The sequence below is a fragment of the Rhipicephalus sanguineus genome, chromosome 6 (assembly GCF_013339695.2).
Source record: "Rhipicephalus sanguineus isolate Rsan-2018 chromosome 6, BIME_Rsan_1.4, whole genome shotgun sequence".
Classification (NCBI taxonomy): Eukaryota; Metazoa; Arthropoda; class Arachnida; order Ixodida; family Ixodidae; genus Rhipicephalus; species Rhipicephalus sanguineus.
The window spans coordinates 45,951,626-45,977,918 of NC_051181.1; the positions used below are offsets into that span (position 1 = coordinate 45,951,626).

At 46.6% G+C, this 26,293-nt stretch overlaps 1 protein-coding gene across 2 annotated transcripts in view; it reads left to right on the forward strand.

The window, feature by feature from the left end:
* LOC119395744 (structural maintenance of chromosomes protein 1A) overlaps positions 1–26,293 on the forward strand; it is a 56,307-nt gene that overhangs the window by 13,562 nt on the left and 16,452 nt on the right. The window contains exons 6-11 of one of the 2 annotated variants that reach the window (XM_037662746.2): positions 1,487–1,732; positions 2,684–3,324; positions 5,277–5,438; positions 12,899–13,289; positions 21,020–21,334; positions 22,878–23,258. In XM_037662746.2, coding sequence (XP_037518674.1) covers positions 1,487–1,732; positions 2,684–3,324; positions 5,277–5,438; positions 12,899–13,289; positions 21,020–21,334; positions 22,878–23,258 — 2,136 coding nt within the window. The remainder of the gene's footprint in view (positions 1–1,486; positions 1,733–2,683; positions 3,325–5,276; positions 5,439–12,898; positions 13,290–21,019; positions 21,335–22,877; positions 23,259–26,293) is intronic. The other variant, XM_037662747.2, reaches the window with a different exon arrangement.

The window sequence follows — 26,293 nt, forward strand, 5'->3', positions numbered from 1 at the left end:
CCGGAGCCTTTCACTACGGGGTTTCTCATAATCATGTTGTGGTTTTGGGACATTAAACCCCAAGAATTATTATTATTATGACTTGCCATCATAATGACCGTTGCAGTGGGGCTGGCTCGCAGATGATGGGCGACGAAAACTTTAATATTGAAGTAAAATATTTTAGATGTGTTTCCTGGCTTCGGTGTATGGACGCCTTTAACACTGCATGCCAAGGAAACGGAAAATGTCCCTTTTTGCGATGGTTGAAAATCATGTCAGTACTCCTTTTAAGTTTTTTGTAGGGGTGTGCGAATATTCGAAATTTCGAATATTTTTCTAATAGTGTTTGCTATTCGATTTGATTCGCACTGGAATTTTACTATTCGAACTTCCCAAAAACAAATACAGTCAACGTCAGATTAAAAGTGACCCCTTCAGATTTTCAATATGCTTCACCTCATCACACCCCCGTATTGTGGCAAAGCTGCCGTTCAAGCTCCGTTAGGGTCGAACTTTGCCAAGACACAGTCAACGTCCGATTAAAAGTGGTCTCTAGATTTTCAATATGCTTCACCTCATCACACTCCAGTATTGCGGCAAAGTTGCCTTTCAAGCTCTGTTACGGTCGAACTTAGCCAAGACACAGTCAACATTCGATTGAAAGTGGTCCCTAGATTTTCAATATGCTTCACCTCATCACATCCCTGTATTTTGGCAAAGCTGCTTTTCAAGCTCCGCTAGGGTCGCAAATGTATTAACTAAAAAAAAATGTTGGTTCCAACATTGAGATGAAAGATATGGCAGAGTTGGGGGCTCAATTAATGCTGTTTTGGACCTGAAATTTGGGCAGGAAGTCCGAAAAATCGGACGCCGAAGCTTTTTGGTATCCAAAATTTCAGATGTTCTTATATATCAACGTCTATAAGGCAGATTTGGAACTCCGGACTTGAAGGGAGCACACCCTTGTCTGCCACATCAGTTGGGTTTCCACAGAAGTTGAAAGAGGAGGAGAGGCTGAGGAAATGGCATCTCTGCCTATCACGTGTAAAGTGTTGTCGGCAACACTTTGGTTGCACCAAATCATGTACGTAAATAGAATTCGGCCTCTACATTGCCTCATTCTTGATAAGACAACTATGAAACACCACCCCACCAGCGCTTCATCAACCTAGCAAAAAGAAACACTTTCATGTTGCTATCTCATAAGAATATGCTTAGGAATCCTCTCCAACTTTTTTTTTCTGCAATTTCGCTTCGAAGTATTCGAGGATATTCTAGAAATATTCTATTTGCACTCATACTTCAATATTCGAATTCGCTTCGCACCTGAAATTTTGCTATTGGCACAGCTTTAGTTTTTTGTGAACGTGTTTTACAAATCACGTGCCACACAACAGAGAGCAGCCGCTGAAGTGGACCTGTGTTTTTTCGGGGGGAGGTCAGCAGCTAGGAGGAAAGGAAAACTTGATCATTGCACGTCGTAATATAATTGCATGCAATGCAGGATGTTGAGCTGAACAAGCGGAAGCCGGCCTTTATCAAGGCCAAGGAGCGGACAGCACACATGCAGAAGAAGCTGGAGGCTGCTCGCAAGTCGCTCAAGGCAGCCAAGAAAGTGGACGAGACACACCAGGGCGAGATTGCCGAGCTCGAGAAGGAGCTTGAGGAAGTGGCCGAGCACATGCAGGAGTTCGAGCAGCAGCTCAGCCAGGAGAGCCAGGGCCGAGACGTCTCGCTGGAGGACTCGCAGGTGAGGGTGGCACGATGTTGGGCCACTGTGTTTTGCATAAATTTTGCGAAAACTTTTAGTTTGCTCTATTTTGGTACCGCAAGGTGCAGCGATAGCGCTGTGACACACTGCGCTCAACTGTAGCCACGAGAGGGTTTCATTGTGTGGATATTTATGTGCTACTAATGCTAAAAATTTATGGTGTACAAGATTCCAAAAAATATTTTACAAAATTTCAAAAAGAAGAAGAAAGAAAAAATTTGTTTGGGTCATGTGTTTTCAGAACTGCGTGATTGCCATCCAAGATAGCGTTGTTTGTGAGCTCGGATTAATTGACAGGGTTGTCTAGCAAACGGTTGTCTAGTTTTGACGCTGTGCAATGTGTGTGCAATTTCACAAACAAGGGCGCAAACTCATGAGAATAAAGAAGGATTCTGCTGTGGGTGCTGGCATCAAACTCTGTGGCTCCATCATGATGGCCAGATTGTTGCCAGCCAGCTCTTCAGCGGATAAATTATTGTAATGTACACATGGTGGTGGTAGTACTAGTAAAGGGGGACTTTGGGTGGGCGTTGAAAAGCAAGTCTTCCACTAGACGTGAGTTTGTGTCACAGAAGTTACATGCAGGAAGATGTGAGGTGTTGTGTATAGCTTGCACACTGCTTTAGTGCCAAGGGACATGGTTTGTGTATGTATTCAATGAATAAAAGGGCATCATATGTAGTAAGCATTTGTTTAATTTCTTGACATCATTGGTAATTTGGACATTCGATCAATTTGGACATTGTTTCCGGTACCGTGAGATTCGAATTAATGAGGTATTGCTTTGTAAGTACGTTGGCTGCTACACAGCACGGACGTGAGACCATCACCACCTGCAACTCGCAATTTAGTGAACTAATTCGTGGCACTCGATTACGTTTCATAAATGTAACAGATGTGGAATAAAACTTGGACACTGCATCATCGCAGGTGCGCGAGTACCACCGGCTGAAGGAGGAGGCTGGCCGGCAGGCGTCGCTGCACCTGCAGAACTTAGACTCTGTGCGGCGTGAGCACAAGTCAGACCAGGACCGGCATGACAATGAGTTGCGCAAGCGCAACGAGGTCCAGGCGAAGCTCAAGCAGAAGAAGGCCGAGCTGGAGGAGAACGTGCGGCGCGTCGACAAGCTGGCCGAGCAGATCCGGTCGAGCGAGGCGAGCCTCGAGGAGCTGCGCCGACAGGAGCAGGAGGTGTCGCAGGACGTGGCCGCCGCCAAGGGCCGCGTGGCCGAGATCAACCGCGAGCTGGAGGCTTTGATGAACGAGCTGGGCGACGCCAAGGTGGACAAGCACGAGGACTCCCGGCGCCGCAAGAAGGCCGAGATCGTGGACCACTTCAAGCAGTTGTACCCGGGCGTGTACGACCGGCTGGTCAACATGTGCCAGCCCATCCACAAGAAGTACAACGTGGCCATCACCAAGGTGCTCGGCAAGAACATGGAGGCCATCGTGGTAGACTCGGAGAAGACGGGCCGTGCCTGCATCAAGTACCTGAAGGAGCAGATGCTCGAGGCCGAGACATTCCTACCGCTCGACTACATTGATGCCAAGCCGCTCAAGGAACGTCTCAGGTACGTTGAACCGTTGTGCAGTTGCAAGGCGGAAAAGTGGGCGAGTTGGTTTTGATTCATTGTACTTTGGTTAACAATACAACTTTGCAACGCAGGCAAAAAGAAGGGAGGAAAACACAACACGATGTTAACTCACAACGCGGCGCCGTGTTGTGTTTTTCCTTCTTATTTTGTCTGCGTCCTAAAGTTGCACTGTTACCCAAAGTATGACGAGCGTTTGCAGTACTCCGCAGCACTGGCACGTGGCAGTGCCAGACTCGTGTGAATGCCTGTAAATTAAGCCAGTCTCGATAAATTTGGTGCGAGCACAGTTAGGCAGAAACTTAGAAAAGATTAGCGTCGTAATGAAGGGGTTGTTTCTCGGTAGACTTGCAAAGATAGTCTGTTTGTACATTGTTGTAGTGGGTTCCCAGCGACCATATTCTGCTGAGGACACTTATTGGTTAATTTTCTAACAACGTGACCAGTGCACAAAATGAGATGGACAGCGTTTCTTTGTCATTCCATGCTGTCTCTTGCGCTGGCCAAGTTATTACACTCAAACCTCGTTATAACGAACACGGATATAACGAATTATCGGTTATAACGAAGTAAATGAATAGTAGTCTTGTCATAGGTACAGTGTTACAAATAAACATTTATAACGAATTTTTGGATATAACGAAGTTATTTTCGTGGCAGATGCGACTTTGTTATAATGAGGTTTGAGTGTACAGTCGCCAACCGTTTATTCGGACGCCGAAAATTCGGACATGCTCGTTTATTCGGACACCTTCGCGACACCGCCACTCGTCCCATTGAAGTAATGTAAACTCACGACCGAAAATTCGGACGCCCCACAGCCCGCCGTTCGATTTTTCGGACTCCGGCTGGCTGATAGAGTGAGACGTTGAACGCCATAACAAGCTGTCAGCAATGTTTACAATATTTTTACTAGGTTGCCAGCACTGAAATGTTGCACTGGCTATAACTGGAGTAAGCCACCCTAACTCCCTAACTGGAGATCGTGCCAGTGTCAAAAATCCACGCAGAAGTTACCGATCTCGAAGGCTATGTTGGCTACACGTAACGGTTGCCTTTTGGCTTTAGCCAGTCACGTATCCATTGAACGGCTACCACGGCCAAACAGCAGGCCAAGCCAAGCCAAGCTTGGAATCGGCTCTGTGCGGCGTCTGAGTAGTTTGAGGTGAATGACAGCGTGTACGAGTACGACGCGGATCCTAATTCGGACAAAGAGAGTACAACAGATTACAGAAGCGCTGCAACATAACTAGAGGAACGTCGTTTCCTTTTGGCGTGTGAGGGTTTGCGTTCTCAGATGTTTCTGTGGCTAGGCCTGATCTGCTGAAATTGCTCCGACGCTGCCCGTTCCATGTGCGCCGTCGGAACTAAAGAAACGCGGCAACTACAAGGCCCTGACGATGGCGAAAAAAAGCGGCGATTATTCACCAGGTGGAAGTTGCTTGGAAGTCTTCGCCGAGTTGGGCGATGAGATCATCCGTCAGCTACTCGAACCAGCGCATGTGGACAGTGACTGCCTGACGACGCACCTCCCACACCACAGCCATCAAATGCGGATTTAGCGTAGGCCATTGCAGTGCTATTGCCGACCATCAGGGGTGCTTTTTTCTGGTGAATCCTTTTTTTCGGACTCCCGATTATTCGGACTTTTCAGCAGTTCCCGCCGAGTCCGAATAAACGGTCGGCGACTGTAGATGAATCAGGACCAAGTAGCCCGACTTTCAGTTCTGTTATTTATAGGTTAGCTTACATGGGTGTTGCTCAGACATTGCCACCTCCAGGATTGAAGGTTAGAACCTGTGCCTTTCGGACTGTGAAACCCTTGCAACGACATAGGTGCCTAAGAAAGCTTTGCTAATTATTTGTACATTGATTCTAAATGATGTTTGTAGAGCAGTTATTAAAGGGTTGTATTGTTGTCGTCGTTGCAGGTCCATCACGAATCCCAAGAACGTGAAGCTGCTGTACGATGTGCTCCAGTACGACCCTCCAGCCATCAAACGGGCTGTGCTGTATGCCACCAATAATGCCTTAGTTTGCGAGACAGCCGACGACGCTAGCCGTGTGGCCTATGATCTCGGAGACAACAAGAGGTAGGCTTTGGCTGCCTTAACTGACTCGTTAAATTATGAACCTAATTGGGCACACATTGTAGAGCAAGTCCTGAATTGTACCTTGTGGATGTCTCCCACTCTGCTACCTTCATAACAAAACTTTTTTTTTTAGAGTGTTGGTCATATGACGTTAAAAGACTCATTACACAGGCAGCTTTGCATGAGCAAACTGTTCGTTAGCTTTCACGTTCGCTGACCGCCGCGTTCTGAATGCCGATAATTACCGTATTTACTCGAATGTAACGCGAGTTTTTTTCAAAATCTCTCTGAAGTGATTTGGGGGGTCCGCGTTATAACCGAAGCACCTCAAATCGTGCCTTGGCGGTGCCGCCCCACTGGTTCCTTAAAATGGGTACGACAAACCTAGCGATCTTTCAACCTTGTGCTGGCAACATATGCACGCTGGCAACATCGAATCCAATCCAATCCAATCCTATTGTTCGCGACGTGTTTTGCGGGCAGTTCATTTCCTTTGTGCTTCCGCGACTTCGGCTCGAGCAAATGGCAGCGCGACGAGTTCAGTACGATGCCCACTTTAAGAGAAGTGCAATACTGATTGCTGAGGAAATCGGGAACTCAGCCGCGGCTCGACGGCTAGATGTGGCGGAATCTACTATCTGTGAGTGGAGGCTCCAGCGTGAAGCGCTCTTCAAGAGTGAGCCCGGCCGAAAAGGCTTCCTTGGACCTCGTTGTGGCCATCACACAGAACTCGAAAAAAACGTGGCGGAGTTTGTGATTGAGCAGCGAAATCGCCTATTGGGGGTCAACGTTGAGCTGATTCAGTGGAAAGCCGGAGACGTAGCTCGAGAGATGGGGATCCCGCGGGAGAACTTGAAGGCTTCACGTGGATGGGCACAAAAGTTCATGCGAAGAAATGGATTTTCCCTCCATCGAACAACGCCGATAAGGCAGAAGCTACCAGCAGATTGCGAAGCGAAGCTAGTGGAGTTTCAGCGCTATGTGCTCGACCTGCGCCGCTCGTCGCAAATGCCGTTGGGGCACATTGGCAACACGGACCAGACCCCCGTTTTCTTGGACATGCCTATGTCAAGGACTGTCAGCGAAACAGGTGCCCCCCAAGTTCGCATAAGGACAAAAGGCAACGAGAAGACGCGGCTAACCATGATGCTAGCCTGCTTGGCGGATGGGCGCAAGTTGCCGCCATACATCATTTTCCGGCGCAAAACCATCCCGAAGGAGCTGTTCCCCAGGGATGTGATCGTCCGCTGCCAAGAAGAAGGTTGGATGGACACTCCACTTATGCTTGACTGGGTCAAGACTGTGTGGTGCCGACGGCCAGGTGCGCTCCTCCACCCCGCCTCCATCCTAGTTCTCGACTCATTTCGCGGTCACCTGACGCCCGAAGTGAAGAAGCTGATGCGGGAAACTCAGACGCAGCTCGCTGTTATTCCCGGAGGTAAGACGTCCGTGCTGCAGCCATTAGACGTCTGCCTGAACAAACCATTTAAGGGGGGACATGGTGTGTGGAGATATTTTCTGTATCTTATGTCCAAACCTGATGAAACTAAATAGACTTGTTTGGTTTTTCATGCTGATTTCAAATATACAATAATTTTTCTTGTAAGCAAACTGGTTTACGAGATACACAAAGCTGCCTCTCTATTGTTTCCGGAGACAATAGGAGAAAAGCCATTCAGCAGAAAGTGAATATTATCAGATAGCTAGATACTACTATATGCAATAAGTGCAACGCTGCAAACAGTTTTCAGATCGGATCATAACTAGTTATTCTGCGGATGATCGAAATTCAATGTTTGTACCATGACTACCGTAAAGAAAAACAAAATCAATTTTAAAAAAATCTATGAGCAGAAAATTAGAATTCTGCTCTCAGCACTTTGTGATACACAGCTTGGGCTTTATGTTAAAAAAGTAATTACAGCTCTAGCTGTTCTAGATCATGAGATATCACTCCGACAAGCTAAATAAATGACCTAAAAACATTTAACGTTCAGCTCGTACTCGTTGCACAGATCTAAACTGCAGATGAAATACTGATCTTATAAGACTTCTCTTAGGCTTTACATGCGAAATAATAGCTGTAGATGTCAATAATATAATTTAAAAAACACTTTTTTCTTTGATGATTTTTTGGTCTCCACAACCCATGTCCCCCCTTAAGGATAGAATGCGGCAGCTGTACGGAGAATGGACGCGAGAAGATCGGGCTTTGACATCTACGGGTAGGATAAAGCGACCTAGCGCCGCGAATATTGCCGAGTGGGTGTCCGCCGCTTGGTACGGCCTGCTGCACGACATGATAGTTCGCACGTTTAAAAAGTGCTGTATATCGAACTATATGGATGGCGCGGAGGATGACCTCATCTGGGAGGAAGAAAGTGACAAAGAGGGCTCGACCACCGGCAATGATGGGGATGAAAGCGACGAATGAACAAAACTCACTTCATATTTAGAAACTGGGATGTCTTTGCCACTACCATGTGCAGCAAATAAAGGTACTTTTTTCCCCCCACTTTACTCGCGTTACATTCGTGTTCTTTTTTTTTTTTTTTCGGCACTGAAATGTCACCTCTCGCGTTACAATCGTGGTCGCGTTACATTCGAGCAAATACGGTAGGATATACCCGATTAATTGGGCAGCTGCACCACCACTGGTTCCATCAACTTAATGTATCAGGCGACCACTATCTCGGGCAAAATGATCAGCACCGCGCAATAACTTGGACTCAAGATTCATGACTGCGTAACGATTTGGTCACTGAGTGAAGCAGAAATATTAATACTTGGTTTCAATATGTTGCCAGCACCTTTTAAAAACTAAACTGTCAATCTGATCATCTAGATAGCCCTCGACCACACCCATGCTTCGAAACAAGCTAAGCCTAGCAAGAAAGTTGTCAAAGCTGTGTTTGCACGGTTTGTTGTGCATATTTCATTCTGTACATACAGTGTTGGTTATTTCGTCTGTTAAGCAGCAACACGAACTTATTTGAGCAGTTTTACGTGTTGCTCATGATGTCTGTGCCCGCAAGGGAGGTGGCGGACAGTTACCGTTGCAAAGAAGTACTGTACATGCTGCTTTGGAAGTTGCAGAGGTGTTGACAGTCCATTCTTGCTGGCTGGAAACCAACCTCTAAGCGTACCTGAATGGTGTAACGTTCCTTTCACAATGCTGCACAAAACGTGGTTAAGATGTTCACCGATTTGTCGCTTGTCAGAGTGTAACTTGTCGATGGCTGGGGATCTATATCATGCGCGCGCACACACTCGCACCATCATAGAGATGTCTGTGCCTCCCATTTGCCTTGTTTCAACCGCATTCCGGGCCATAGGACTTGGCTACCATTGCTCTCAGCTCACAGGTGGCATTTAAATCCTTACAGGTTTGCCGATACCAGGATCAGTTAGATGCCCTGGTATGGCGTGTTCCTTTTCAGCCACTTCTTTTTTTTTTTTTCCTTTCGTTGTGTTTAGTTGCCATTATTAATACGAACCTGAGGTTTGCTAGTGCTCATTTAACATTTGCATTTAAGAGCTGAACTTAGCATAGGTCGTTAATGTTGGATTCTGTTGCTGTTTCTTGGTGCTTTTTGTAACGAGTCACAGGTGCAACATAGATTTCAAAGCCAGATTCCATAGGTCTGCTATTTTAGGTTGGCTTCAGTGCTGATAGAATCACCATCGTCTTATTACAGAGTATTGGTGGCTTCAAGTGTAGCAAAAAATGAGTTCTATCCCACGCCTCGGGCTGAGTGTCAAGGTAAAAATGTGTGGCATATGCTAAATGCCTCTGGAATTACGGATACCAAATTTGTTTCGCGTATAACCCGTACCCTTAACAACGAACCGCAGAAAAAAAGTTTATGTAAAAGATTCCCGCGTATTGTCGTAAAGCTAGCTTCCTTGCATAGCTGTGAAGCACTGCAGTGAAGTCACCTTGTACACCGGAAGTCGTGTTTTTCTCTCAACTTTAGCCCCAAGTCTTCTGTATTTTTTGTGCAGGTTATACTTGATAAAATAATGTCACATGCACTTATTTCTTCATTTTTGTGCCTCACCCAAAAGAGCTGTTAACACTGCTTGGCACAGGCCACACTGCCATGTTTGCAAAATTTTTAGATTATTTCGGACTATTCCGATTAGATTGTGCGCATGACACGAGCAGTTGAGTTCATTTTACAGCTAATGCGAGCACCAGCAATAACGCTGGAATATTTGATGAATTGTGTATGAAAGACGATGCGTTCCGCCGACGATGAGACTGCCAACAGCCAACAACTGTGATCGCTGCTATCAGTGCACAGCATTAATTGCTTGTACTTTAAGTTACCCTACTTAGTTTTCTGGGCAAAAGTACGCGTAATAAATAGTTTCGTCTCTACTAGTGTGACTGCCGACTTCATCGTCACTATCACGTGACAATTCTGCCATGTCAAAGGAATAACCTGTGTGCCCATTAGCCCGGACTCCAGGCTAACTTGTCTTCAGTCTTGAAGGCATACTGATGTGATATCTTCTTTATTTTTCATTATGTTATGTTGATGTCACAACTTTGGAAGTAGTCGCATTGGAGCAGGACATTACGACATTTCGGTGCTCCCTTTGGCACGCGTGTCCTGTTACGCTGCTATTCGTTTTGAGGGCCAGTGTGCCAGTGTAGCAGAAAGCCCGGTGAGCTGAAGAGAGCACCAAAACCTCGTAATGACACCTGTGACCACCTCCAAAGTTATGACGTCACGATGCTGTATGACGGGGAATCAAAGCTGAAACAGCAGAAATGCTGTTATATTAAATTATTTAGCTCTCCACGAGTCTCGCCAGTAGTTTTCAACTGTCTGAGGGCCAGGGCTCACATTTTAACGCTGAGAATGACTAGCAGTCGGGAAATAGTTGAAGCTTTTCATATTAGAAGGTGCGCTGATAAATGCGTAAGCAGCCCATCGATTGCACTAACAGACAAGGAGTTCACCTTTTTGAGTAGCACTTGACCTTTACAACCTGCTGCACGTTGTAGATACCACTTCTGCAAAATTACTGTCATGATGTGTTTTTCTTTTGTTTTTCTTTTGTTTTCCTTTTGTTTTCCTTATGTTTTGCTTGTCTGTTTGATTCTTTTTACGCACATGCGCTCTTGAGCTACCCTGGGTTATACAGTCGATCCCGGATATATCAAACTCGAAGGGGATCGCGAAATAGTTCGATATATCGATAATTCGAAATACGAAATATGCGTCTTTAAGGCTTTAACCCTGTAATGCCCAAAAGGCGTTCTGCCTTCAGAAAAATTGTGAAAAAACACTCACTATATTTACTCTTCGTGTAGAGTTGATTTTAAGAAAAAAAAGGGTGAAATTTTGTTTCGACCATAACTTAATTACGCTTAATTAAAATTAATTAATTAATTTGAATAAATGAATACCTCAGTGTAACTTCATTATAACATGTTAAATATGCAATAATGGCTTTTCCATGAAGCGTTGACGGGCTTATTACCTCTTTTGAGGCATTATTTTTAATGTATCATATATGATACACTGGGTTTTACAGGGTTAATTAAAGCACTGCAGGCCTCGACACAGTTTTCTGAAATCGTCAAAAGCGCGAACATGACGATTCGCTCACGTATGCTAAAAAACAAGGCGAGAACTTCTTTTGCAAGTTAGCGCACTTTATTTCGCATGAAAAAAAGTCCGTCAACTTGTCTTGCTTCTTGCCTTAGAAGGGTATTGGCTTGGGCTAGTTGGAAGTTAGCGCCTGTCCTCATTTTCTCTGTGTGTCCAAGTACCCCGTTTGCGCTATACAATTCGTCTTGCTTCTTGCGCGCCGTGAATTCATCAAGTCATCGTCAATATTATTGAAGCTTTCCAAATAAGTAAATTCAGCACCTTCCGCCACAACAGCGGTGATCGACGCTGAACGCTGACGCGAGCTCTGCAGCGCAGTAAAGGGTTTAGCGGTGGCAGCGGCTGCTGGCATCTTCAAACCGCACTGGTCCATTTCCGCAGCACCGGCAACGTCAGCTATGATCTCGGCATCGATGCAGTAAGAAACATTCACGTCGTTATCTGCACCGATGAAATCACTCGTTGTGCTCCGTCTGATACGGCGCCCGGAAACGCTAAGTCGCAAAATTCACTGACGCACCGTACGCCGTAGTCGGCGGTCATGACGCGCCCGAAGTCGTCACCTGGCACCAAGGCCCGTAAGGAAACAGTGCACGACGGTACTTTACTTGACGTCGTTTCAAGCACCAGTCATCATTTTTATCGCTACGAGCGGGATAATGTTTAGTTCGACTCCCGAATGACGATTTATCAAGAACAAAGCGCGAAGTACACACAGTACACATTCTGCAAGAGACAACGCTGCACGAAGAAACATTTCTCCACCGTCGACATGTTGATGATACCGATGGCACTTGTGGCTTTGCAGAAGGCAGCCGCTACTTTGGTGAGAAATGCTAAAAAAAGCGTAGCCTCTGAGATCAGCGTTTTAAAACCGAAAACACTAAAAATACGTCACGAGGTTGCGGATCTCGAAGGCCATGCTTTGCAGGCCCGCATGCCATTGCGCGCGAAGAGACAAGGAAGGGAATGCAAACATTACAACAAGACTGCGAAGTCACTTCGAATTCTCATTTTGGTGCCCTCGGCAATCAGCCTCTTTGAAAAACACTAGCCCATGCGTTAAAATCTGCGGACCGCGCGTCATATACCGGTGAAGTTTGAACTGGCAAGCACTGCGCAACGAACTAGAGCAACGTAATTTCGTCACCTGCGCGCCACGAGGGATTGCAACTTATAAGAACGCGGCCAAAAATGATCAACAGTTGTTAGGAAAAATGCACTTTCTGGGCTTCGGCGCGGGGCAGCGTTCGATATAGCGGATGTTTTGCTGTGCGGGAGTTCGATATACGTGCTCACCAACCCCATACTTTTGCATGGGAAATTCAAGGGGATTTCTCAACTGTTCGATATAGCCAATAATTCGATATATCCGAGTTCGATATATCCGGGATCGACTGTATATTTTGTGTACTTCCTTCAATAAACTGAGTTGTGAGTTCGCGCCCGTATGTCTCCTCGCCTTTCGTTTTCGTCTGTAATGTGCGCACCGAAATGTTTCCAATAATGTTTCCAATAATAGCAGTAAAACGGCAGTACACATTTAATAACCCTCTTCGTATTGCAGGAAATGGTGATAAAAATTAAATTCGCTCTGCAGAGGTGTGGCTCACGGGCAGGCCATGTTTGCATTGCATGCAAAAGCTGCAACTACAAGCAAATTGGCCGATTCATTGATCCATGCAAGTTGCAGAAAGAGTAGTTTGTCGTCTTACTTCGTCATCTCGTACGGACTAAAAACAAAGCGTTGGCTGTGTGGACTATGTGGAGTGCTGAAGAACAAGAGGGTGTCGTTGCTAATGCCTGTCTCTTTGCGGCCAACACCACTAACAGTGTGGCTTCCAGGTATGACGCAGTGGCGCTGGACGGCACGTACTACCAGAAGAACGGCTTCATCTCGGGCGGCAGCACAGACCTGGCCAAGCGGGCGCGCCGCTGGGACGACAAGGCCTTCCACACGCTCAAGGCACGCAAGGAGAAGCTCACCGAGGAGCTGAAGGAGATGATGAAGCGCACCCGCAAGGAGTCGGACCTCACGACGCTGCAGTCGCAGATCCGGGGCCTGGAGACACGCGTGCGCTACTCCGTGACGGACCGCGACAACATCCGCAACAAGAGCATGGCCAACTTGGAGAAGGAGATTGCCCGCCTCGAGCAGGAGCTGAACCGGCAGGATCCGCTGCTGAAGAAGCTCGAAGAGGAGATGCGAGCCAAGGAAGCGCAGGTCAGTGATTGGATTTGTGTGCGAGAGTGTACTTTAAGTAATAACTACTGGGGTTCTATGTCCCAAAACCACAATACAGTCAACGTCCGATTTTTTCGGACTCCCTAGGGACCGTGAAATCGTCTGAAAAAGCGAATTCATTTTTTTTTATTCCGCCCAAGTGGTCAAATCGCCACAGCCAAGTCAGAAATAGCTTTAATGCCTCCCAGCACACTTATCAGGCATTTAGGTGCGCGCCCAGGCTCTCGCGAATACATTCGGTACCTGCTGCGAACCCCGCTTAACTACATGCCAACCGCCACTTGCAAATTTGTGTCTCGTGATGAGCGCCGCTGATACCAGCAATGCGCGGAATAGATTACGGCTCTCTCGCATGGAGCGTTCGGAAACGATGACGCAGAACACGAAAGATTGTGGCGGAAGAGCGGACAACTCGTCCGGCTTTCCCTGATGCGTGTGCGCACGTAAACGATGCGCACACACCTCGCCGAATCTCTGCGATACGCCACAGCATTTGCTGCAGTGTGAAGTGGATCGTTTGTAGTTGAGTGCAATACATCTCCAACTAAGCTGACACCATCACTGTACTGTTGCTGTACCGTACACACGCATTTGTTATGAAAGGGCTTGTGATGCCCACTTCGTTCCTGACCGCACAAGGGCACGAAAATGGTGAGTGGATTTCGTTCATGAAGGCGGCGCACAGCGTCTGTGCGGCGTATTTAGCAGTCTTGCACAAAGAGGCACCATGAATGGCGACGCGGCGCGTTTGGGTTCTCGCCTATTAAATGTGTGCAGTACGCATGCAACCGCGCTAGGCCACATGCACTACCGAGCAGTTAACAGATGCTTGTCATAAGGGTTGTCAGCGATTAAGCCATACTGGCGAGTTTGCCACCTGCCGCCATCACGCCTCCATGCATTTGCGGTACTTATCCGTAAAGACATTGCCGCATGGTGCCGTGATGGCGGCCGCTTTGAATTTCTAGTCTGCATCACCCCATAACACTTCGGTATTGCGGCAAAGCTGACTTTCGGACTCTGCTATTGTCGCAAACAGATCGACTTGCGAAAGCACTGGTTTGAACCTACGAGATGATAGACGCGGCAGAGGTGGGGGCTTCAATTAATGCCTTTCGGACTCGCAGTTTGGGCACAAAGTCCGAAAAATCACATGCCGAAGATTTCCAGCGTCCGAAAGTTCGGACATTCTTATACATTGACGTCTATGGTGCTGATGACGGTGCCGCGAAAGTGTCCGAATTTTCGAGCATGTCCGGAAAATCGGGCGTCCGAAAAATCAGCAGTTGACTGTATGATATGAAAGACACTCTAACGGAGGGCTCTGAAAATTTTGACTACCTGGGGTTCTTTAATGTGCACCTAAATCTAAGAACATGAGCCTCTAGCATTGCAGCTCTATTGAAATGTGGAGTATACTTTAAATAGCATTCCCCTTTGCAATTTGTGAAGAAACGATGATCCATCTTGTTAATCCATCCTGTTTTCCAGTTGCATTTGTTGCATATGTGTATTGTCACATGGTAATAATGTTGAAAAATTACGCAGTACAAAATCTGTTGGTCATGAATTTGACTCCTTATTGGTTGAACTTGTGTTCAGAAGAAAAGAAAACAAGTGTGACTTGTTTGCAGCATGCGCACTTAATTATTTATTTATTTAATTATTTATTTATTTATTTATTTATGATACCTGAAAGGCCCCTAAAGGAAGGGGTTTTACATGAGGGTTGGGCATATCTACAAAAACAGTTCTTCTATGATGCGTTTGAAGATGGCTAGGTCGGAATGATGCACTGCCTTGGTGGGAAGGTCATCCCGGTCCCTCAATGTCAGATTGGAGAATGAGGAGGCATGGGAGACAGTGTGAGCTTGAGGGGGGTATACGGTCCTTTCATGGTTGGTCCGGCTTGGGTGGCGACGTGCGGGAGCAATGAGATCGGAGTGGGGGGACTTGTGAAAGAACTTATGAAAGAGAGAAAGGCGGGCGACTCGACGGCGTGATACAAGGCTGGGAAGGTTGGCTTGGGATTTGAGTTTCGATGAGCTAGAGTTGTAGGAATAGTACGAAAAAATGAAATGTACGGCACGGTTCTGTACTGGCTCAAGCATGGTAATGTGGTTATACACTCAAACCTCATTATAACAAAGTCGCATCTGCCATGAAAATAACTTCGTTATATCCGAAAATTTGTTATAAACGTTTATTTGTAACACTGTAGCTATTACAAGACTTCTTCATTTACTTCGTTATAACTGATAATTCGTTATATCCGTGTTCGTTATAATGAGGTTTGAGTGTATTGGTATGGGTCCCACAGGGCACATGCATATTCAAGCTTTGGCCTTACTAAGGAGCAGTAAGTTAGAAGTTTGACTGAGGGGGGTGCTAATCGGATATTACGTCGCAGGAAACCAAGAACGCGGTTAGCAGAATTTGTAATGCTGGTTATGTGGGTGTGCCATGATAGGTCAGAAGTGTATGCTTGTGCGAATATTCGAGCAGTTCGAATATTCAAATGAATATTACAGTATTCAAATTCGCTTCGAAACGAATTTAAATTCTAGGAAATTTCGAAGTATTCGAAATGAACGAATAGACATATATAAACCGTATGTAACCCTCTGTAAAGGTGGTTTCACTGCTGCGGGGGTGTGCTATACCGTGAATACACCTTTTCAGGAGATGTCCGCATTGCCGCGAAGCCTCGCTTCAAGATTAAATGAACATACAGTAAAACCTTGTTAATTCAAAGTCACTGGGACTGTGAAAAATCTAATTAAGCAGGTTTTTGAATTAACCAAACATAGAAAAAGCGAGATGCAAGGAACTTTCAATTACTGGAAGTAATCAGAGGTGGTCGTTTGCTGTGCCTGCTAGTTTGCGGCTACGAGGGTTATGTCTTCCAGCAATACCTGGTCCCAATTTTGCCGCTAAACCGGGGAAACGGCGGGCCTCGCTGCTGCCAGCGCACGAGAGAAAAAAAAAAAGAAACAGTATCTAATCTACTGCTATATCACCGAATATACCCTGAGATCTATAACACCAGCATCTGTAAGGTCTGCCAGACAGACACAGCTACGCTTAAGCATATGCTCTGGGAATGCGAGGCTAAAGCCAAACGTATTAATCCCGATGCTCTCTCGGCGAGGTGGGAAGCCGCTCTGCGCAGCTCCAAGCTCGCCGACCAACTCTGGGCAGTCCAGCAGGCCCGTGAAGCGGCGGAGAGGCAAGGCCTTGACGTCCCGACATGGGAGACCTGAGCCCGGGCCGTTAATCTGCCGGACAAACAATAAAGTTCTTCCATCCATCCACGTGGCCAACTGAAATGCGCGCCTGCGGAAAAGACGTGCTTCACTGCAAAACAGTAGCGACACGCAGGCAGCACGTCACCTGCTCCTCGCAGCGTCAGCGCGTCGTGATGCGGCCATTTGCCCATTCTTTCTGGTAAAATAAAGAATTTAATAATGACCAGTTTGACGGAATTCACGATGTGTTCTGGTTGGAAAAGATGATCATTGAAGTTTTCGAACTGAGTTTCCGAAGTAGGCGTTGCAGGCAAGTACTCTGCCAGTAGTGCAAGTGCTCAAATTGCCAGAACAACCGCCAGTCGGAGGTTCGCATACATCGCGAATTTCGTCAGACCGCCCTTTATTAATTTCTCTATTTTTCCAGAAACGATGACGCGCTGACGTTGAGAGACGCATGCGTCATGCTGCCCGTGTGTCACCGCTGCGTTGCAGTGAAGCATGTCTTTTCCGCAGGTACACATTTCAGCTGACCACAAGACCGCCGTTCATTTAGTTTTACAGCGAAAGCTGTTATGAGATCATTTCACCGGCCGTTTTTGGCGCCGTAGTTGTCCGCCGCCGCCGGTGTCCGTAACCAGTATCGCTCGAAATAAGAAAAAAAAAAACGAAATAAGAAAAAAATTCCAGGATGGAACGAGGTTCGAACCTGGGCCCACTGCGTGGGAGCCCAGTATTCAACCTCTGAGCCATGCCGGTGCTTGAGACTGCTTTGCGAAAAGGTCCAATACAGGCTTCATTTCGGGAAGGAACCGCATTAGCATATGCAATATAGCGTGGTAGAAGAGTAAAATAAGCACCAAGCGTCGCACAACGGGAATTCTGTAACCAGGCGTCACATAATGCGAATTGCGCAACGATTAGGTTGTTGAATGCTTCCAACCCATTACAAAGGGCTCTGCCATAATTCTTCATCGTCATCAGGCACAGCATCAACAAAGTGCGCATAATGCCTTACATGCGTTTAGCAGGTATCAACGCTCTCCGTAGAATGACGAAAAATGGCACAGTGCCTGCTGCGCTACTTCTAAAAAATTACAGTGATTTAGAGCGTAGTGGGTTCCTCGCAAGTGCACTTGTATTGGTTGCCAAGGAAGCCCATAAGCGCATGATCCACTTCCTCGGGGTCTCAGTAAAATTACAATGATTTATAGCGTAGTGGGTTCCTCGCAAGTGCACTTGTATTGGTTGCCAAGGAAGCCCATAAGCCCATGATAGGTTTCCTCGGGGTCTCAGTAAAGTTCTTCGCCCCCCCCCCCCCCCCCCGTCTCTCTCCCACGTCAACGTATGTTATACAGCATGACGGCAGAGGGAAATAGCGACCGGGGGTCACCCAATGCAAATTACATAACTGGTGGGCCGTTTAAAGATTCCTACCCATTACAAAGGACTGAGCCATAATTCTTCATCGTCATCAGTCGTCGCGTCAACAAAGTGCACATAATGCCTTACAGACGTGTAGCTGGTGCCTCGCTTCTCCGCAGAATAACGAATAATGGCTTAGTAGGTGCTTCCCAAATTCACAAAAATTGTGATTTATGGGGTAGTGGGTACCTTTCTAGTGTACTTGTATTGTAGCCCCAAGAGAACTTAACGGGCTCTGGAAACGCCGCTCTTCCAGCTTTCGCTGTGACTGTGCTGTGGTTTCAGCGCAGGCCTGGCGTTTTTTTCCTTGTGCTGGCAGCAGCGAGGCTGGGATGCTTCACTTGTCACTCATCAGTATCGCTACACTACATTGCCTTGTGGCTCCTAAGGGCCATCGTTCCTGCAGATTTGCGGCTAAATCGGGATCGGGGAATTGGCACATGGCACCCAAAGTTTTCAAATCAATCGAGCTGGTACTGACCGCCGCTTCAAATTATCCACTCACATTTACATTGCAAAATACGGGGCCGCAGAAATCCTTCTAATTATGCGGGTTTTCGAAATAACAGAGAGCAAATTAGCGAGGTTTTACTGTGTTACCCTCACATCGATTCATCATTTTTTAAGTTTAGAAGCTTGTTACACAGGCTTATATGCTCCAAGTACTGTATATTTTAAAACGTAACATATTTCACAGGTTATCACTTGCATTCTACCGAAAGTCAAATCCTGCTACTACTCAAACTTGCTTCCACTTTCCTTTGAACCAAAAAGAATGGCATATGCATATGCCTTGTTTCAACTTTAAAAATATCGCGCTGGTTGGTTAGTTGGGTCATGACAGATATGCTCATTTTTCTTTATAATATGTGATATAAACTATTCGAATTCGCTTCGAAATTCGCTTTGACCAAATCACTATTCGCTTCGAATTCGCTTCGGACCTAAAATTTACTATTCGCACAAGCCTACAGAAGTGAGATTAATTCCTAAATACTTGTAGGTGTTAACAGTGGATATTGAAGAGCCACATATACAATTGCGAGCAGGGTATGACTTCTTTCAATGAAAGGTGAGAAGGGAGGTTTTTGATGCGTTTAAAGACATGAGCCACTTGCGGCACCAATCTTCAATTTGACTGAGGTCAGATTGTAGAAATTAGAGCTGTGCGAATAGCAAAATTTTGGGTGCGAAGCGAATTCGAATAATAAAGATTGAGTGCGAATCGAATCGAATAATTTCGAATAATTTTCGAATATTTCTCAAACATTTTTCGTATAATTCGAAGCGAAATTCAGAAAAGAAAGTTAGAGAGGATTCCTAAGCATATTCTTACAAGATAGCAACATGAAAGTGTTTCTTTTCACTAGGTTTATGAAGCACTGGCGGGGTGGTGTTTCATAGTTGTCTTATCAAGAATGAGGCAACGTAGAAGCCGAACTGTATTTATGTACATGATTTGGTGCAGCCAAAGTGTTGCCGACAACACTTTACACGTGATAGGCAAACATGCCATTATCTCAGCCTCTCCTCCTTTTTCAACTACTGTGGAAGCCCAACTGATGTGGCAGACAAGGGTGTGCTCCCTTCAAGTCCGGAGTTCCAAATCTGCCTCGTAGACGTCGATATATAAGAACATCTGAAATTTTGGATGCTAAAAAGCTTCGGCTTCCCATTTTTCGGACTTCTTGCCCAAATTTCAGGTCGAAAACGGCATTAGTTGAGCCCCCACCGCTGACACATCTTTCATCTCCATGTTGGAACCAGCATTTTCTCCGTAGCAGAGTTCGAAAGGCAGCTTTGCCTCAATACTGGGGTGCGATGAGGTGAAGCATATTGAAAATCTAGGGACCTCTTTCAATCGGACGTTGACTGTCTCTTGGCAAAGTTCGACCGCAACAGAGCTTGAAAGGCAGCTTTGCCGCAATACGAGAGTGTAATGAGGTGAAGCATATTGAAAATCTGAGGAGGTCGCTTTCAATCGGACGTTGACTGTATTTGTTTTTGGGAAGTTCGAATAGTTCGAATAGCAAAATTCCAGTGCGAATTGAATCGAATAGCAAACACTATTCGAAAAATATTCGAAATTTCGAATATTCGCACACCCCTAGTGATTGGCTTTGTACTTTTTAGTGTTTTGGTGTTGATGCCATCTATGCCAGCTGATGATGTCATCTTTAGGCTGTCGATTAAGGCAGCGATACCAGCAGCCTCAAAGGTGATTTCCTGCATTACCGGATATTCAATCGGGGAGAAGTAGGGCAATTCGCTATCAGGCTCTTCAGTGAATACCAAACAAAACATGGTGTTCAACATGTGTGCAGTATCATTTAGTGGAATGGGTTGATTATTTTTGTCACAGAGTGATAACGTTTTAGATGTGCTTGGGTTGATAAATTTCCAGAGCTGCTTGGAGTTAGTGTTTAGCATGTTCAGTAACGTTGAAGCAAAGAAGTTGCATTTGGATTTTGCGGCAAGTGAATCGAACAGTTTTTCAGTGGCGCGGTGCTTTTCCCACGCATGCACTGTGTTTGATAACTTAGCAGACGGGTAACGCCGCTTCTTTTTGTTTTCAGTTTAGTTATCAGTCATTGGAAGCCTGATCTACAAGTCAAATGTATCTTGTGATTTCCACTTGGCGCGTTGCACAGAGTAATCGCTGGCACTTGTGTATATGTCAGAATGTACACCACTACTTGCATGGCACTCGCAATCTTGTTTGACAAGATTCTCCTGCTATGGAATTGGTGATCACACTTGAGAAAGTTCTTGAGGTGCACTTGTGCACTTATGTCACACTTGAGGTGCGTCTTGTGGCTAGTGAAAATTTTTAAAACGTGTTGGTGCCATCTACTAGTGGCTTCCAGAAACTTACCAGCATGCAGGCATGCACATAGCTCTTAGTGACACCTTTTTTTCTCAAATGTTAGCACTATGAAGTGCAGGGGGAGGGCCTTCCACAAGCGCAGGCTTTACACTAGTAAACGTGGCAGCACGTTCGCATCAGCAGTGATGGGGCCTTTCTGTGTTTTGCAGGTGGACGAGCTCAAGGAGGCACAAAACGGCATCGAGGACCGTGTATTCACCGAATTCTGTGCCAGCATCGGCGTCGACAACATCCGGCAGTACGAGGAGCGGGAGCTGCGTGCCACCCAGGAGCGTGACCGCAAGCGGCTCGAGTTTGAGAACCAGAAGAGCCGCATCGTCAACCGCCTCGAGTACGAGCGCTCGAAGGACACGGGCGAGAACGTACGCAAGTGGAAGAAGACTGTCGAGGACGACGAGAAGGAGCTGGAGAACCTGAAGCAGGCCGAGCAGGCCCAGATGCACTCCATCGACGAGCAAATGCAGGTGGGGCACACAGCCTTGCATGAACGTCGTTGTTTGTAGTGTTCTGCTTTCGCTGGGATGGCAGTCACAGGCTGAGAAATGTAGAAATGTAATGTGGCCTTGAACGACACTATGTCAGCACTGGAATCACATTTATTCTGCTGACACATGCATGCACATTCTTGGCAGTGGCCTTTGTCCTCCTTTTGTTCACACAGTGGGTGTGTGATACAGGGAGAGGGTCATATGCTCTTGTTTGTAACCAGTTCAGCTCCAGCACTGTCTTAGTCTATTCTTAGAAAAAAAAAAAAACATTAACTTTTCTAGTGTAGACTGTGGGGCATGTCTAAGATAAGGATCACTGTTGCCCTCTTCATGATCAGATAATACAGTAGAACCCCGCTGATACGTTTTTGAAGGGACCGTAGGAAATAAACGTAAGAGACGGGAAACGTAAGAGCCGAAAAACAGGAAAAACGGCAAAATATTTAGTGGTACAGAATTTTATTTCAATTTTACGAGCAGCACGAAAATTGGCGCGCTCAGCTGCGATCTAGTCATGGATAAAAACGCGGAGCTTAGGACGGCCTCATCCACAGAAATGTAATCAACGTATGTGATTTTTTTAACACCAACAGCTGTAGGCATGAAAGAACTAAGCACACGCAATCACGACCGGCGCGGCGAGTCCGACCGCGAACCGCACGCACGACCATGCGAGCTCCAACCAGCTCGAATTCCTCCCGTTCTCCGACAAATAACGATGATGATGAGTCTACGCCAACGCGATGGCAGAAGTGAATGCCAATCTCGAAGGCCTTGCTTTCGCAAGCAATTACGTCATACACGCCATGTTGTGCAATGCAAATCTCAGAGGCTATGCTTTTGTCAATAGTAAATGCCAATCTCGAAGGCCTTGCTTTCGCGAGCAGTTACATCATAGACGCCATGTTTGCAATTTGAATCTCGAAGGCCATGCTTTTGTTTGCATCAATTGAAAGATTCTGTTGCTTGCGCCTCTCATGCGGCTAATATTACGGTCAAATGAGGCCAAGCTGCGTGAAAATGCACCATGGCCGCTCTCTTTGGTAGTCACTCGGTCGGCTCCGGGCGCACTTCGCGACGTATCATACGGGAACGGTCCGACAGTTACGACGTAACAGCGGGGTTCCCAATACATTGTATCCTATGGGAGCTATGCCGGGACCGGCGGAAAACGACGTAACAGCCGGGAAAACGCAGCAGTGAGGAACGTAACAGCGGGGTTCTACTGTACTTATCGTCTGAAGCAGGAGTACGTTGATGTTGGTGACCGTATAAAGAAAAGGTAGCACAAGAACGTGAGGACAAGAAGAAGATGTGTACAACAGACAGGTGCAAACTTTCAAATAATTTTATTTGAGGAAATAAAATTATTTCCTCGAATAGCCTCGAATTGTGGGCAATTGTGTGTTGTCTAAGATGGATTACTAACTCCTTCAAGGATTCTCCTTTGTGGCTAGAAATATTGCCTTTGTGACTTCGGTGACGTTTATTGGGTGACTGCAACTACAACCCCATGCAGGCTCTGGAGAAACTCAAGAGCAACAAGATCAGCAAGAAACAGGAGCTAGACGCCGCGGAGGAGAGCATGGGCGAAATCCGCAAGCGGCTGACGGCCGTGCAGAAGGAAATTGCGAGCGTGCAAAAGGCACTGACTGCCCTTGAGGCACGTCAGGAGCAACGGCGCCAGGACCGCCATAGCGTCTTCCAGACGTGCAAACTCGAGCAGATTCCCTTGCGCCTGGTGCGCGGGAACCTTGAAGACTTGGACGCCACGGCTCAGACAGACGACGGAGCGGGAGGCGACGAAGTGGCCGCTTCCCAGGCCAGCATCACCAAGGTGTACGAGCGGGAAGGCCACATCGAGGTGGACTACTCCGTTCTGCCAGATGAACTGACTGAGGTAGGTGTGCCTGGATTTGTTTGACACTCTTGTTATGTAGTAATAAGAGTGTAGAGTGCGAACATTCTGTCTCGAGGACTTCTGTCTTGTTTGGATTATCATCTAGTGAAAAACCTGTTGATTTGAATTCCTTGGGAATGGGAGTCAAGTTCGGATTGCAAAAATTTGAACTCGAGGGACTACGTATAATGATTAAAGGAGTGGGGGCACCTCTGGAACAATCTTTATTTATGAAGGAAATCCATAATTGTTGTTTCCTTTCTATTCTTCAGAAGTGACTGCTGTTTCAAGAGCTAGAGCTATGCAGCAGTTCAAGCTCCCGCTGCAAATCGTAAAGCCGCAACTTGAAAGCACAGCTGGTGGTTGTGATATGGCGGTCGGACCTCTCTTCTTTCTTTTCTTCATCTTGTCGATCAGGCGCTCATAGTGGCAGGCATCTGAAGATGCCTGCCACTATGAAGATGCCTGCCAGCACTAAGACAGCAGCCACAGTATACGTTAGACTCAGTAAATGAAAATCTCTTTAAACATAACTGCTGCTTAAATGGAACTGTCTCTGATACGATTGGTTTCATACATGAATGCTGCACCCCTGTTGATCTTTCAGTAAATGGAACTCCTGTTACCGTATTTACTCGAATCTAAGCCAATGTTTTTTTTAGAAAAAATGATGTGCGAAAGTGGGGGGGTTGGCTTAGATTTGAGTACCATGATTTGACCGCAGCCGCCACCCACCTAAAAGCCCGGCCGCGCTAGCGGCATGGCGGCTCACCATGCACCGATCTCAGGCTACCGTATGCAGACGGCTCTGCATGCGCGTCTGAGGCTCATTTTTGCGACATCCTACGGTAGCTGCGTGGTGACGAGGTCGCTCAGGCTCAGCAGCAGAGTGGTGGTCCCCATGCTACTCAGGCCTACAGCACTGTCTGTTTCGTATTGTCCATTGTTCTGAAATCTCGTAGTCCCACGTTCATGCAGTGAGGGTCGTCAAGCCGGCGAGATTTCACGCCGGCAAATGTGGATCGGGTCACGTGATTACGGCACCGGCGAATGCCACGCATTTTGACACCCTCTATCCTCCTGTCGCATGACGCAGAGGTGGCGGAGGCGCGAGCAGTGCGAGCACGGAGTTGGTCAGTTTTCTGGAAGCGATCGTGCAGTGTAGTGACGACGACGAATAAACGTTCTACAGTGGAACCTCGATTATCCGTGCCCCGGTTTTGTGACGACCCGCATTTTACGACGAATTGGTTTGGTCCCGGCAAAACCCCCGTAGAAATAATGTATTTAAAACCTTGGTTATACGATGCAATTTTACGCCGATCCCGCATCTTACGATGACTTTTCGATTCCGTCCGAGAGAAAACACCACCTTCTTTGTTCGAATCGGACGCCGACAAAAATATTCCCGAGTGCAAAATAAGAACTTAAGTTCCCCTAGGTTGTTGGTTAGAAAAGTAGAGAGTGAGACAGTATGCCTTTTTAGAATGTAAAATTTATTCTCCAAGCAGTTCATGCGCTTCTCTGATCCAGTTTCCCTGGCTTAAGATCGCTTCAGGATGCGCCTCGATCGCATGCGTATCCAGGGTCGTTACCTAGACAAGCTCTATCTACCGTATAAACGCGTGTAAGGGCCGCACCCGTGTAAGGGCCGCACCCCGTTTTTTTTGAAGTGCATATTCTAAAAAAAAAAAATCCGCGTAAGGGCCGCACCCACACTTTCCTCAACCAATACATATTCAAAATGCACGCGCGCGTAAGCTTCTAGGCGTAGTCGATAGATGGCGCAAGGAAACGCAACCATCATCATCGTCACCAGAGTATGTATATATATATTTTTCGATTTTATTCGTGTTAAGATGTTCGTGAAGTGGGCTAAACATTTTAACTTTTTTATTAGTATTCATAGACTCGCCAACTAAAGGTTAAAGCAGGATTTTATCTTTAGCTTCTCAGATCTCTATACCAGCGCGCTATCGGCGCTATTCATATCGGCATTAGCATCACCAACTTTGGCATGGCGTCATGGCGTTCGCGTTGTTCGGTTTGTGCAGTTCAGCTAGAGTGTAGTTCAGCCAGCCATTTGCTGTAGTTTTCTGCACTGTTCGATGACCTTCGTACTAGCTTGTTTTCTACACGGCGTTCACGTTTTTGGCAAGATGGGCAAGTACCTGAATAGCTACACTGCTGGCTATAAGTTGAAGGTGATCGAGTATGTTCTCGAGCATGGGAAACGTGCCGCCGGCAGAAAATTCGACGTTGACGAGAAGTGTGTTCGACGTTGGTGTGATCAAAAAGAAGCCTTGCGAAACACCAACAGCACTAAGCGCGCTTTCCGAGGAGAGCAGTGCAAGTTTCCCGATTTGGAAGGAGACTTGCTCCGCTATGTGACTGAAGTGCGGAATGATGGTCTTGCACTCACAACGGACATGCTGCGTGTGAAGGGACTAGCCTTCGCGACTGTACTTGGGTGGATCCTATCTGCGTGGAGCTCGGTGTCGACGGACATTGTGTCCCGAAGTTTTAAAGTCGCCGGGATGTCTAACAGCTTGGATGGCACGGAAGATGACTGCTTGTGGAGTGACGGCGCTTCGCAGCACACCATCTCATCTCGGACTCCAAGTCTGAGGACTCGCTGAGTGACGACGATTGAGCACGTATGTCGCAAGAAAGGTCGTATACTGCAATAAACGCTCTTCGTTCGCTAACTGGTGCGTTTTTACTTAAAAGAAAAAAATGTCGCGTGTATGGGCCACACCCTGAAAATTGGCCCTCATTTCTTGAAAAAAAAGTGCGGCCCTTACACGCGTTTATACGGTAGTACACGGAGAAGCTCCAACTGGCCGTAAAGCTCATCTTTGAGATCCGGATTGGAAACTTTTTCTGGTCGACATACAGCTGATCTGCCTTTGTTTGCGGCACTCGCAGTCACAGGCCTTGAGCACACAAAAGGACGCGACGCAGCTATTTTTTACACTGCAAAATAACTTTCACTTGACGTGGACGTTCATAATAACAGCGGGACATCACCAGTT